Source organism: Melospiza georgiana, chromosome 12 (genome assembly GCF_028018845.1).
Source record: "Melospiza georgiana isolate bMelGeo1 chromosome 12, bMelGeo1.pri, whole genome shotgun sequence".
NCBI lineage: Eukaryota > Metazoa > Chordata > Aves > Passeriformes > Passerellidae > Melospiza > Melospiza georgiana.
This window is the reverse complement of record NC_080441.1, coordinates 4,446,532-4,459,702: the sequence shown is the minus strand read 5'-3', so window position 1 is coordinate 4,459,702 and position 13,171 is coordinate 4,446,532. Positions and strand designations below refer to the sequence as shown.

Here is a 13,171-nt window from a genome sequence, read left to right as displayed (position 1 = left end):
TTGCTGTAAAACAGAGCTTTAGGAAAAGCTGTTTGCAGTGTGTGCAGGGGAGCACACTGGGAACAGTCTGGGAGATGAAACCAGCCCAGGGAACCTGGAAACCCTCCCATGGTGGATGGAGATGGATGCTTTAAGTTCATCTTGCATCAATAAAACTGAATTTCAAAGGAGAAAATAAAAAGAAGAAAAGACCCACATTCTAAATTCTCCAAGTGGATCTGTACACCTGGTCATTAACTTGCCTTCTCTGATGAAGAATCATTTACACAAAAAATTATTAAAGATTCAGAGTTTAACACGATGTAACAAGAATTGTCTGCAACTCTTCATCTGCTGAGGCTCTCCTGTCCCTTGTGTCACTCAGACTTTTCAATTTCTCATCTCATCTCAACTCTGCCCAACAGCCCCTGTACCCCAGTGCCTGCATTCCACCAAATCAGCCTCCACTGGCAACCAAAAATCCTTCCCAGAGCCAGGAATCCACTTCTTCACCAACTGCTCCTCCCACTCTCCTGGGGCTGGCTCTCATCCCCTTCCCACCACCCACAGCCCCAGAAACAGCAGCAGCTCCTGGGTTTGGAAACATGACCAGGCCATGGCAAAATGCACATCCTTACATCCTGTCCATGAGGCCTCTCTTCCAAATGAGTAACCCAAGACATTAAAATATTTCAGGATTTTCTTTAAAGGCACACTAAGCATCACCCTGGCCTTATTTCAGAAACACCTGCCTTGTTCCTCTTCCTAGGGTTCTGAGAAAGTTGAATAAAAAACTTTTTGCTTATAATACCTTGATTACCAAAGAGAAAAAGTAAAGGAATATTAACAGCAGTCCCAAGTACTAAACACAGTTTCATGCTGTGCCAGCCTTGGAAAAAAAAACGAAGCCTTTTAAAGCTGCATCTCTAACAAGCTAAAAGATAACATGCTGAACACTATTTTTAGCAAATCTTTTTTGTTGGCTGGTATTTGCTTTCCCAGCTTGCTGATTTTCCTATTTGAAGAATGCACAACAGGTATGCAGAGAACTACCTAGATAATTTTTTTTCTATTACCTACAGTTTGGGGAAAAAAAAATAAAGAAAACCCCCACACAAGCAGCCCTTTGAGATCTAGGTCTCTTTTTTCCAAGCAGTGTATTGCCATTCTTTAAATTTTCCCATCATCTTGTGATTTTACCAAACAGTGCTAACAAAATTTAAAATTCAATCTATCTCTTTTTTAGTAAAGAAGGCACTTGGGAAAGGCAGATCTTTTCACAGGCTTTTCAAAGCAGAAAATCTTTCATTCAACATACTGAGAATGTCAGAGAAGATGAACATGTTTTGATAGTGTCTCAAATTAAATGGGGAAGAGAAGGTTCCACATCCTGTGTGCTGTGCTGAACAGAGAACATTCTGGAACAGCAAAACAGTGAGGGCAAGAGCAGACTGGGATTGCCATGTGGGAAATCAGCCTGAGAGCTCTATTCCTAAAATATATTCTCCTCAAACCCTTCCAGCAAGGTCTGTGAGTGGATGGGATCACTTGTGGTCTGCTCTGGTGCAGGTGATGGCAGAACCTTCTGGGGTGTCCTGGTCCCTGCCCTGGGCACAGAAACATTCCAGCAGGAGGAAAGGTTTGCACAGAACCCCACAGTGACACCCTGGTGTGCCAGGAAGGGAACACACCAAGGGTGTCACTGTGCTGTGCAGGAGGTGCTGCCAGGGGAAACAGCTTCACCTTCAGAGAGCAAAGGGAAGTCCTTGGAAAACAAGGAGCAGCTTTGCTCTCTGCAGAGAAAATGATTCTCTGCAGCTTCCAAAAGTACAATTGGGATTTTTAGAATTCCTGTGCCCACAAAAAGAAATACCCAGATTGGTGGTCAGCCCTGAAAGCAGCTTTGGGACCATGTGGATGCACCAAGGCAGAGGTCTCACAGCAGGAGAGCTTCACTGAGGGCTCAGCCCTGCTTCTGCAGCACTGCCAGGGATTCAGCAAACAGGTGCAAAAGGAGGATGAAGCCTGGAAGGAATAATCCCAATTGTCACACCTGTCACAAGGGAAAGGAAGGCTCCTGTCCTTGTCTGACTGCAAACAGAGGGGACATTTCCTGAGGCTGGGATGGGCAGAGACCCCAGAGGTGCTGCTGGGTGTGTGCTCATCCAGGACACAGTGACACAACACCCCAGCCTCTGGAGGAGATGATGAGCAGATTCTGGGAGCCAGGTCATCTCCAGCACACCTGGGCCTCCCTCAGCCTCCTACAGCAACCATCAAACCCAGCTGACCCAGAATTCCTCCATCACACCTCAACCTGCCCTCAAGACAGTCTTGTAACACAATTTTTTTTCTATTTTGGAGCATTTTCTTTCATACAATTTTCCCTATAAGCATGAATGAGAAGTATTTTCCCTGTATCTTTAGAAAAGCCCTTTTTTGGTATCTTATTAGCAATGTAAATAGTACCTTTCAGTCTTCTAGGATCTCCCTCAAAAATGTAACACTTGTACTTAAAATCTTCCTCAAGAGAATGTCAAACAGCTCCTAGTGCTGCTTCTGCTGCTGATCAATAAGACCCTGACCTGAGGGCTTTTACTAAATATAGACTGCAGAAAGAGCAGGAGAGAACTTCCCAACATGGTCATTCATTATGTAATACATGAAATCTATTTCAAGCCTCCCCATGAAAATTTTAAAGCCTTTCATCTGTCCTATTTTTGCTCCTGTGACAAGATAAGGGAAGACTCTGGATTTCTTACCCGAACTATTTCACAGTCAACATTTAATTCTGCAGCCACAGCTTCAATTTTCTCTCTGCAGACTGAGCCCAGGCTGGTCATGCCATTGTCCCAGTATTTCTTTAGGGTAGCTAAGTCTCGGTCACTAAATTGTGTGCGGTCCTGTAACTGCAAGATAAAAAAATACTGTTAGATTGAAAAAAATCTGCTCATCTGAGCATTCATGTCCACAGGTCTCCCACACAGTTACACACATGTTCCACTGTCTCCATGGCTCTTCTTCTCTTTTAAGTCTCCCTTAAGAATTTGGGGTTTTTTTGATTTCCTTTTTTTTTATCCAGGGCACTTCAGAGTTCCCTGGGATTTGCTGTAAAGGCAGTGGCAGCATTAACACAAAGTTTGAGGCACTTCAGCTTTGTTTCAACTCCACCTGATTTCTTTGGTAATTTGTTTTATCTCATTCTGTAAGGCCTTACTGAAAATAACTTTTTTCCCCCTTGTGCTGTTTACTCTCTCCACCCAATTTATGCAAATTACTCCTTAAAGGCTTTTCAAGTTTCTCACCCTCCCCCCTAAAAGTTCTTTTATCTTACTGCAAACTACAACACATGCATAATTCAAAGGATTCTGACTTCCTAAAGGGAATACTTTAATGTTTATGTGGTGAGCTTGAGTTTAAATTGGTTCCACTGTTTATCTGCGACTTCCCAAACTCTTTGTCTGCGTTTATCAAAACATGTGATAGTGGATCAGTGATAAAAGGAGTAACACTGAAAAGGAATTCCTAAACATCTTACCACTATTTGAACTGGTGTGAGCACAGAAAGTATTTCTCTGGTAGAGCTTCCAAGCTTTAACAAAAGCTTTTCATGCAGAATTTTATCTAAAATCTACAGTTTCATTGCACCAACCCATGTTGTTCACTTTTCCTGCTATTCAGAGGACAGAAAATCAACCACAAAGTCTGCACTGGTAACTTGAGCCCATGTGCCACACGTGTCATTATTTCAGTAGCTGAATTGTGTTCATCATTTCAATAGCTGAATTCTGGGTTTGCTCATTTAAACACCGTTAAAAGTTAGAAAGAAATAATTTTAAGTGGAATAAAAAGTAATTTTACAGAACTGGGATCATTTGACAGTCTTGTACGGTTCCCAGTTCCAGCTTTTGTTTATCTTCAGAATATTGTAATTGTTGCAATTTTCCTCTCTTAAAAATTACTATTTCTTAAAATGTTAGAAGCACTTGAGTCTCCTCAATGTATGAACCCAAAATAGGTGCATCAAACTTTTCTCTTCCTAAACTAGTCCCAGTAAAAAGAAGCACCAGATAAATTCAAATGTGATCTGGTTGCACTTGCTGACCTTGGAGGCCTTTCCAACTTTGATGAATCCCGAATTAATTGAGTGTCCACCAGGCACTCAGAGCTTTTCCTGGCTGTAGTTCCACCACCTCATCACTATTCAATGGTTTTCACCTCATAACTGCTGTATAATGATGTTAATGTAATTTATATTTTCTGCTTTGGAGTCTCTGTCTCATTTTAGCCATTTTGTTCTCCCAAGGCCAGCACTGAGGAGCCCCAGTGCTCTGCCAAGTGAGCAGCAGCTCTGTGGGACCTCAGAGATGCTGAAGGATCATCATTTTCATCATTTACACACCCTGCTCTCAATAGCTGCACCAGCATCATGAGATCAGTGTCACTCCTAAGCTCAGCAGATGTAAATGACACTTGAGCATGGCCAAATCTCAGCTCCAGATGAGCTGCCTTCTGTAACACGCTGTGCCAAGGGCCTTATCAGCACTTCCTTAGGGAAATCACAAACTACCTTCAATTACAGGATCATCCCTTGACATGGATCATGCCCAAGTTTGACTCCTGCATTATAAACTGCTTAAAAATTACATAATGACTTTTGTCAGAAAATAAAGGATAGAATTTCTACATTGTGCATGTAACTAAGCTTCCATCAATTTAGTTAATAACCTTCCCATGCTTAATACCATCAGAGGAAACGAGGGACCAAGAGCAAAACCTCAGAGCCCTACAAATATCATAATATTCATCATTATAGGAGAAAATATCAGAAGATAATGTTGGAAAGCTTCATATTTATGACAATACTTAGAGGTGAAGGCAAGCCAGTAACTCAGTTCTTGTTTTTTACATCATTAAGCTCTGAATACAATTCTCATTTCCTCTCTTCAGATAGCCAGCTTGCTAATTCAAGGCTTGGCTTTGACAGTGCTGGCTGTTGGCTGAATCCTTTACATTTCCCACTTCTGTTGGCCACAGTTTAGGAAGCAGCAGAGGCTTTGTCCAGCAGGATCCAGCCTATGCATTCCCAAGGAAAAGCAAATTGAATCAGCAGCTGTGCCGTGCAGGGTTAAACCCGGCTTATCCCCGACCTCCCAAGTGGAACACCACCATCCTTGGAGGAGATGACCCAGTTTATCAGAGACATTCCTGGCTCCTTGCCAGCCCCTCATCCCCCACAGAGCAGCAATTTCTGTGGTGCAAATCCGGTGTCTGTAATTGGGGTGAATAATTGCACACAGTGGAGTGTCCTCATCCTGCCTCTGCTCAGAGCCTGCACTTCCACAGCGGCTCTCACGCAGCACTCGAAAATGTTTCAGGCCACGTGCACAAAGCTACCCACAAATTTCAGATTATTAATCAAAGACATACTAAAAAATGGAAGAACTTGAGGTTTTATACATAACTTGCATTTATGCTGCAGCTGAGCACTGTGTGTGCTGTTCATTTCAATTGCAGTGAAATCATATTAAATCAACATTCAGTTCTGATACTTGCTGATGAATTGGGCTGAGGTAATGGTTATTTTTAGCAAACAAACCTCTCACAAACAAATTTGCCATGCCTTTGATCCCTGTCACTGCTTCTCTGTTATATTTTGGGAGAATGGGAAGATCAGAAGCACTCAAAGTATTCAAGGTATGAACAAATCCCAGATTCATCTGTACAAGCACAGTCTCATTTTGCCTTATTCACCTTTCCCAGTGACACCAGCATGGAGCTCTCTGAACCCTGACATTAATTAATACCTGTTTTCTTCAGAGATTATCAATTCCCATCTGAAGATCTTATTTGTATGTATTGACAGTGATTTCTGAATCATTCCACTACATTTCTCCTTTCCCATCCGTGCTATTCAATATCATTCTTGCTTTTCAGTTTATCATTTCTTGATTTCCCACATATAAATTCTGAAGGCCTGCATTTTCCCTTAACACACCAAGATATTTAACCTCATTAAAGCTGTTCCAGATGACACATTCCTTCATCCTGAGGTTTCAGCTTCAGGTTTCACCAGTGCCACAAAGCTGCCCCCTGTCAGTGACAGCCATGCTGAGCTCAGGCTGGACACTGCTGCTCACACAGCTGCACAAACTCAGGCACGGAGGTGTCTGAGGGCAGCCTTCCACTCCTCCTGCTCACACACTGCCAGGTTCCTGCAGCAGAGACTTTCTGCATCCCTCCCCACTGGCTGGGTAAGCATGAAGTTTGCTCTGATGGAAGCAGAGGTGATAAATATTTCATAGCATCCCATTGTGAGAAAAGCTGTAACTGCTTCAGCATGCAGCCAAAATTACAGATATTCTGTTAATATCTGTTTCTAAATCAAACTCAACTAAAAAGATTTAAAAAAACCAAAAAGAGATATCAATGCAATGAACAGTCTTGCAAAGAAATGACACTCTGAGCCCTATCTATCAATGTATTCCTCACACTGGACCAGACAGTTCTGCAGTTCAGGCAGGATGCATTCCTTGCCTGCAGGCTCCCAGCTCAGTGCCACAAATCACCCTGAGGTGCCCTGACTGCAGGAGTGTAATGAATCCCTGCCAGGGCTCTCTGAGGCTGCTCTGAGGTGTTTGCTCTCAGCTCACATTGGTTCTCCTGAGCCCTGCACACCCCAGGCCAAGGAGGAGCTTTCTTTAGGGTTGTTCTGATGTGTCTGCCCCAAAAATCCAGCTGTGCTCCCATGCCCAGAACAGCTGGGGCAGCTGTCACACCTCAGCCCCTCCACCTGTCCAAAGTGTGCCTGCACTCCTGTGACAGTTTTATTCAAATAGCCAATGTGCAAACAATGACACAAAAATCCAAATCTAGCACTCTCCACCCATTTCAGTATTCTCCTGTCCCCAGACACCCCAAAGTGAAGCTCAGGGCAGACAAGCTCCCCCTCTCTCCCCCAAAATGGAGCTTCACCACTAAAGCCCAGCTTACCCAGAGCCAGCACCTGTGTGATAAATGTTCTCCTTTAAATCTACCCCAAACAAAACCCATCCTGCTCAGACCCCAGCTGACACAGAACTGAAGCACAGTCAGTACACTCAAGACCTAAGAACAGAAGTGAAGATATTTTCTCCCTTTTAGTTCTCCTTAACTGGTACCTTCAGTGCTATTTTTGAATCCTTGTTATCCTTCCACCACCCTGTGATAAACCAAAAATCAATGCATTCATAAAGGCCACTGCACATGCACCAGGACACAGAACTCTGGCATTCCAAAGACACTCTCATGAGTTACTGACAGGGTGATATTTCTAGACTAATATTCATTAACAATCAGGATTACATCATCCTACAGCAGAGCTGAGCACACAAGAAAGAGTTTCTGCAGAACTGCACAGCTTTTATTTCTCTCCTGATACAGTTGAAGGACAGGGCAAGGGAAACAAAACATCAAGGCAGAAGATTAAAAATTCAGAGCATCTAAAAGACAATCTTCTCCATTTTAACCAAAATACAGATTAGCCTTTTTCCTGTTTGAATGGCAGTAATTGCCATAATGGCACTTCTACAACTCCATCCATTCTATTTCTGTTCCCTCACACTCTTTATTCAGAAGAATTTCACAGTTGAAATCAAAGTTTCTAGGAAGCAGGAGCTTCTTCTCCTTTGCTTGTCTCACCCCTGTGTGTACACAGCAGTTTCAGAGTGCCAAGTCCTCCACTTGCCCCCTGAAGGAGGCTGAATCTGCACTCAGGCTGGGAAAGTGCAGCCACAAATCTGGACACAGATGTTGTCAAACAGATTGGATTAACCAAAGGGTTTTATGCATTTTATTGATTAAAGAGACAAATGAGTAAAGGTTTAAGGAAAAAGAATTCTCTAATTACCATCCTTAATGGTCTCTCACTGCAGGGAAGACATTGAGAGGATGGGGACAGAGAAGGGAATGGAGCTGGGAAGGGGCTGGAGCACCAGGAGCAGCTGAGGGAGCTGGGAAGGGGCTGAGCCTGGAGCAAAGGAGGCTCAGGGGGGCCCTTGTGGCTCTGCACAGCTCCTGCCAGGAGGGGACAGCCAGGGGAGGCTCTGCTCCCAGGGAACAGGGACAGGAGGAGAGGGAACGGCCTCAGGCTGGGCCAGGGGACAATCAGGAAATATTGGATATTAGGAAATATTTTATCACTGACAAGGTTGTAAAGCATTGGAACAGGTTGCCCAGGGCAGGGATGGAATCACCATCCCTGGAAGTGTGGATGTGGCCCTTGGGGACACAGTTTAGTGGTGATCATGCTGATGCTGGGCTGACTCAATGATCTTACAGGCATTTTCAAACCTCAGGGACTCTATGATTAATGAACAGGCCCCTCCACATCCTTGAATGTTTAAATTTACTCCAGAAATGCCTTCTACTGCTGGGGTCAGGTATCCAGCATGACCACAATGCCCAACAACCCCCCGTGCTGCAGGCAGGAGCCAAAATCACCCCAGTCCCAGCCCTGAGCTCCCACTGCCAAATCTGAGCTGGCTCTGGCACACACCTGACCCCAGAGCAGCACTGAACTCTAAAAACAACCTCAGCAGCAGAATTTGTACCTGCCAGGTCACACACCCCACCTGGATAACCTTACAACTGGGTATTGGCTAAAACCTCCCCATTTAGCTGTGAAACTCTACCCAGGACACTCCCCAGCTCCTTGGTGAGATGCTCTGAAAGGTCATTAAGTGATAGAGGGAATGAGCCTTCCACAAAAGAGCTGCATTTTAAAAAGCCTCCTCAAGAGAATTAGCACTTAGGAAAGAAGGAAGATGGATTGAGCACAACAGGATTTGTACAAAAGTACCAGTTCCTCTGGGAGATGCTCTTATAAAGTGCTCTCTGTACAAAAAGAAGTCATTGTACCAAACCCTGCAGAAATGGGAAGTGCTTCAGCTGAGACCTAGAAAACGTCTGAGAGAAAACACCATTAACTGATGGTCCTCAGATTCCTACTTACACAGGAAACACTGCCACACTCACACTTCTTGAGGACTAAAGAACTGAAAATAATAAAGGAAAAAGTTCTGATACAGCAGGAGAAAGCAAGGAAAGGCTCTTCCATTGCCTGGACCTCACCTCCAACAGAGCAGTCACAGCCAGGACATTGCCAGGGCACTGCCAGGGCACTGCCAGGGCACTGCCAGGACATTGCCAGGGCACTGCCAGGGCACTGCCAGAGCATTGCCAGGACACTGCCAGGGCACTGCCAGCTCCACAGACTGAGCAGTTTGGTTTCCATGGCAGACTCTTCCCCAGCTGCTGCTTGTGACAGAGCTGGGGTGGCAGAGCAGCCCTGGAGAGCCTGGCTGTACCATCCCACCTGAGGCTGGCTTTGCTGCTGAGGAGGCAGAACTGACACCCATTCAAAGACAAGCTGCAAATGCTGAAGACTAACTAAAGAGTTGGGCAGGGTTTTGGGTTTTTTTCCCTGACAAAAGCTGTTTCATACCTTGTGTTATGGTTTGGAGTTGTCTGTGAATTGAGGACATCAAACTGGCTGATTCTGCTACTGTGAAATGACATTTATGTGGATAAAATTAGACTTGATCAAGTTCCTACAGCCAGCACTGACTGATTCTGTGCATGTGCAGAGAAGCTGCAGAGGGAGTTACTCTCCTAAGCATTCAGTTACTTCAATTAACAACCACTTCACTTTCAATATAAAAAACACTGAGCTCCAACCACTCAGTCCTGATCAATTCAGATGTTGTTTGAGCTAAGAGCATGATTCCTACCTGGGCATCACCTCACACTGAGTTACAACCTTGACCTGCTTTTAAACACAGACATCATCTTCACCTCAACTGAAACACTGCACCTGCAGATAATGTTTGTATCAAATGAAAAAGGAAAAAAACCCACCCAAGGTAAATAGAACTAACATTTTCCACAATGCATTTTTATCAACTTTTCATTGCTTCACGTGATGCATTAGATACTTAAATGGAAATGTACTTACTGCTCTCTTTCTGGAACAACCTGTAATCCAAGGCACAGTAAGGTTTCCTGAAATCTGCAGAGGGGAAGGAGGAAACAGAAGAGAAAACAAGAGCAGCTTAGGTTGATGTGAGAGCCAATACTGAGACTTCAGCACTGTGCATTCAATTCTGTAAACGTCTGTAAACAGGCTAAGACTGAAAACCAAAGTCCCACTCACCTTTACTGCCAAGAATAAAACATTGTTTCTTTGGGTGAGGGCAAGATAGCACAGTGACAACTGGGGTGTTCCTGTACTTTTGGTACCCCAAAACTTGTATTTCACAACAGCAGTTTCCCTTTCCATCTGGCAGGATGAGCAGACTGGAGTCAGACAAGGGCTGAGGACTGAGCTGCCCTCACATCTTTTCCAATTGCTTCACTTCAACTTCCAGAAAAAATGCTCTCGTGTTTGTCACTGAGCTGTTCAATGTCTCATGTTAAAGATCTGAGTACCAGCAGAAATTACAGGGATTTCAGGATGGAGAAGGAAGGAGAAGGGGTGTGAAGGCAAAGGAGAACTGCTGCCATTCCTGCTGCTTCTCCATCATTCCCAGAGGTCAGACTTCATTAAATAAAAATCTCAGAGTGTTTTCCCTGACCATCTGAGGGGTGTCATAGCCTGGAATATTTCAGGCTTATTTAAGATTCCATGTTCATCTTCTGCTGCAGACAAGCAATGCTTGAGAGACTAAACACAGCTCTGGAGAGATCAATCACCTGTGAGGAAAAAACCTGTGCACTCCTGACTGGCCCAAAGTGCTCTGAGAGTTTCTGTACTTGCAGAGTTCCTCACTGATGGCTCTGCAGCATGAGCACAACAAGCACAGCAGCCCTGCTACAGGTGGCTGCTCTACAAGTACATAAAACACTTTTATTCTTCAAGCTTTTAGCTGGAAGCACTTGGAGGTCACCCAAAGTCAGACACTTTCTCCTGACAGCACAAGGAGGGTGAAGGGGGATGAAAGGAGCACCCTCCCCTCTCAAGGACCATTAGGGTTTGAGCCTAAAATATTAATTTCTGCACTGCACACACTTTGTCTATTGTAACCCTGTATTCCACCAACAGCTTCACACCACAGAATCCCCTGCAAAGGCACCCTGAGGAATCACCCAGGCAGCTCCTTTTCATTCATTTAAAGGGGGCTACAAAAAAAAAAAAAAAAAAAAAGTGATTTTCTATGGGAATAAAGCAACATCTACCTGGCAGAGCTTTAAGGGTTGCTGGGAAGACAAATGCACTCAGTTCTGACAGGGACAGGGCCAAACCCAGCCAAGCTCATCTCAAGAGAACTCCCTGGAGTACAGCATGCACAGCACTGCTCTGAGCTGCCCTTGTCAAGGGCTGGGCTTGGGAACAGAGTAAATCAAAATACAGATTCTCAACAGTGTTCCTGTCCCTTAGGGTGGGGGCAAGAAACCAAGACTAACTCCCACCTCAGCCTGGAGGACAGCACAGGAACCTCTGCACTCCAACACACTCAAAGTCAAACTAAGACAAGCAAGTAGGCTGAAGAATTTGTTTACTGAAACTGCTCAGGCATTAAAATTGATCACTTAATTAAATTTAGTCTTAAGTTACACTAACATGAATTTGATTAATTGAACCAGTAAGGAAGCTATAACTAATTGCTAATTAGATACCCCACCAATATATGACAGTAATTGCTTCATCAAAACATGAATCACACAGTCCTGACTTTGAAAAAGCATCTGCTTGGATGTTCAACTACTCCAATAATCATTTAGCTCAGGTTTAATCTATTTTTAAACTCAAGAAGATTTCCCCAAGTTTAAGGATTTTCATCTCTGTGCTGATGGATAAATTAGCTAAACATGGGCACTAAATTAACATAAACTGGCTACAAAAAATGAAATGCCATCCTGTACAAGCCTAAAAGGATTCAAGCACCTTAGGAAGTCTCTAATTCCCAGAAGTGTCACCTCAGGGGCTCACAGGGTGTGAGCTCACAGCAATAAGGGCATTAACAGCTTCCTGCTCAGCTTTCCCAAGGTTTAAAACTCTGGAATGACAAGGGGTATGACAGAAGCTCCCTCCATCCACACTCCAAATCCAAAGAGCAGGGTGTCAGACAGGCATGGGGTACAGATGAATTCTTCACTTATCAGAAAACCAGGTGTGTTGTTACAACAGGGGGAAGTAAAAAATACCCCAAAACAAAATTCCAGAGATCTTGTTCTGATCCATAAAACACCACACAAGCAGATAAAATATCATCTACCATGAACTGTTCTAGCTCTTCAAAAAGACTCAGTTCCTACCCCATAAAACCCCCAAAAAAGTTATTCTTAATTTCACTTAAAAAAAATTAAAATAGATGAAATCAATCTCTCTGATGCTTTTTCAAGAGTGAAATAAAGCACCATGAGCACACAGCTGATGGAGGCATCAGTAATGGATTTCCCTTCCTGAAACTTTATAAAATGCCTTTAACTCAATTGTAAGCACTTTCACCAACCCTTTACTGGACTGATCTGCACATTTACAGCTTTTCCTCTCTGGTGAAACTGGGGTGGCAAAACTAAACAGCATTTCAGGAATTCTATAACCAAGTTATAAAAGTAACAGCAAACACTGAGAGACTGAGTGAGAGTAAAAGAGAGAAAAGCACATTTGACGTGCATCTACTCCCCAGAATTTACCCTCTGTCCATCAAACCTCTGCTTTACCCAGAGCAGTAATAATTCAGGTGAAAAGTGGCACTGACTTGGACTTAGAAGTTTTCCTTCAAATGTCACATGAGATAGGAACAAGTCCAGAAAAAAGGAAAAGAAAATCTAAAAAAATCTTAAAAAAACCACGATTCACAAAGTCTCATTCTCTACCCTGGTGAGCAAAGCACAGGGAAAGCTGATATGCTGTCGACATGGTTTATTTTCAGGAGAAAATAAAAAGGCAATAACAGGCAAGTGCATGCAGGTGACACACACAGAATCACATTCTGTCAGCCTTAAAAGACTTTTAACTCAGTGTCTCCAGGCTATGTCATGCCAGATGGTGTAAAAATCCATGAAAAATACCAATTTGGATGTTTCCTGCAAGTATCTCTCCCCTTGTAATACCAAAAACTAAAAAAATGTGTCAAGTGCTGCAGTTTCTCCTAAACATCTTTTAGTTCTTCAATGATCTGCATTTAATTTCCCCTCAGTATCACTAAAG

The 13,171-nt window shown here is 43.6% G+C and overlaps 1 protein-coding gene across 2 annotated transcripts in view; it reads right to left on the bottom strand.

The window, feature by feature from the left end:
* The window catches only part of HDX (highly divergent homeobox), a 36,734-nt gene that overhangs the window by 11,719 nt on the left and 11,844 nt on the right, over positions 1-13,171 (bottom strand). For both annotated transcript variants that reach the window (XM_058032907.1, XM_058032908.1), the window contains 2 exons: positions 9,974-10,027; positions 2,742-2,888 (listed from right to left, as the gene is read on the bottom strand). In XM_058032907.1, coding sequence (XP_057888890.1) covers positions 2,742-2,888; positions 9,974-10,027 — 201 coding nt within the window. The remainder of the gene's footprint in view (positions 1-2,741; positions 2,889-9,973; positions 10,028-13,171) is intronic.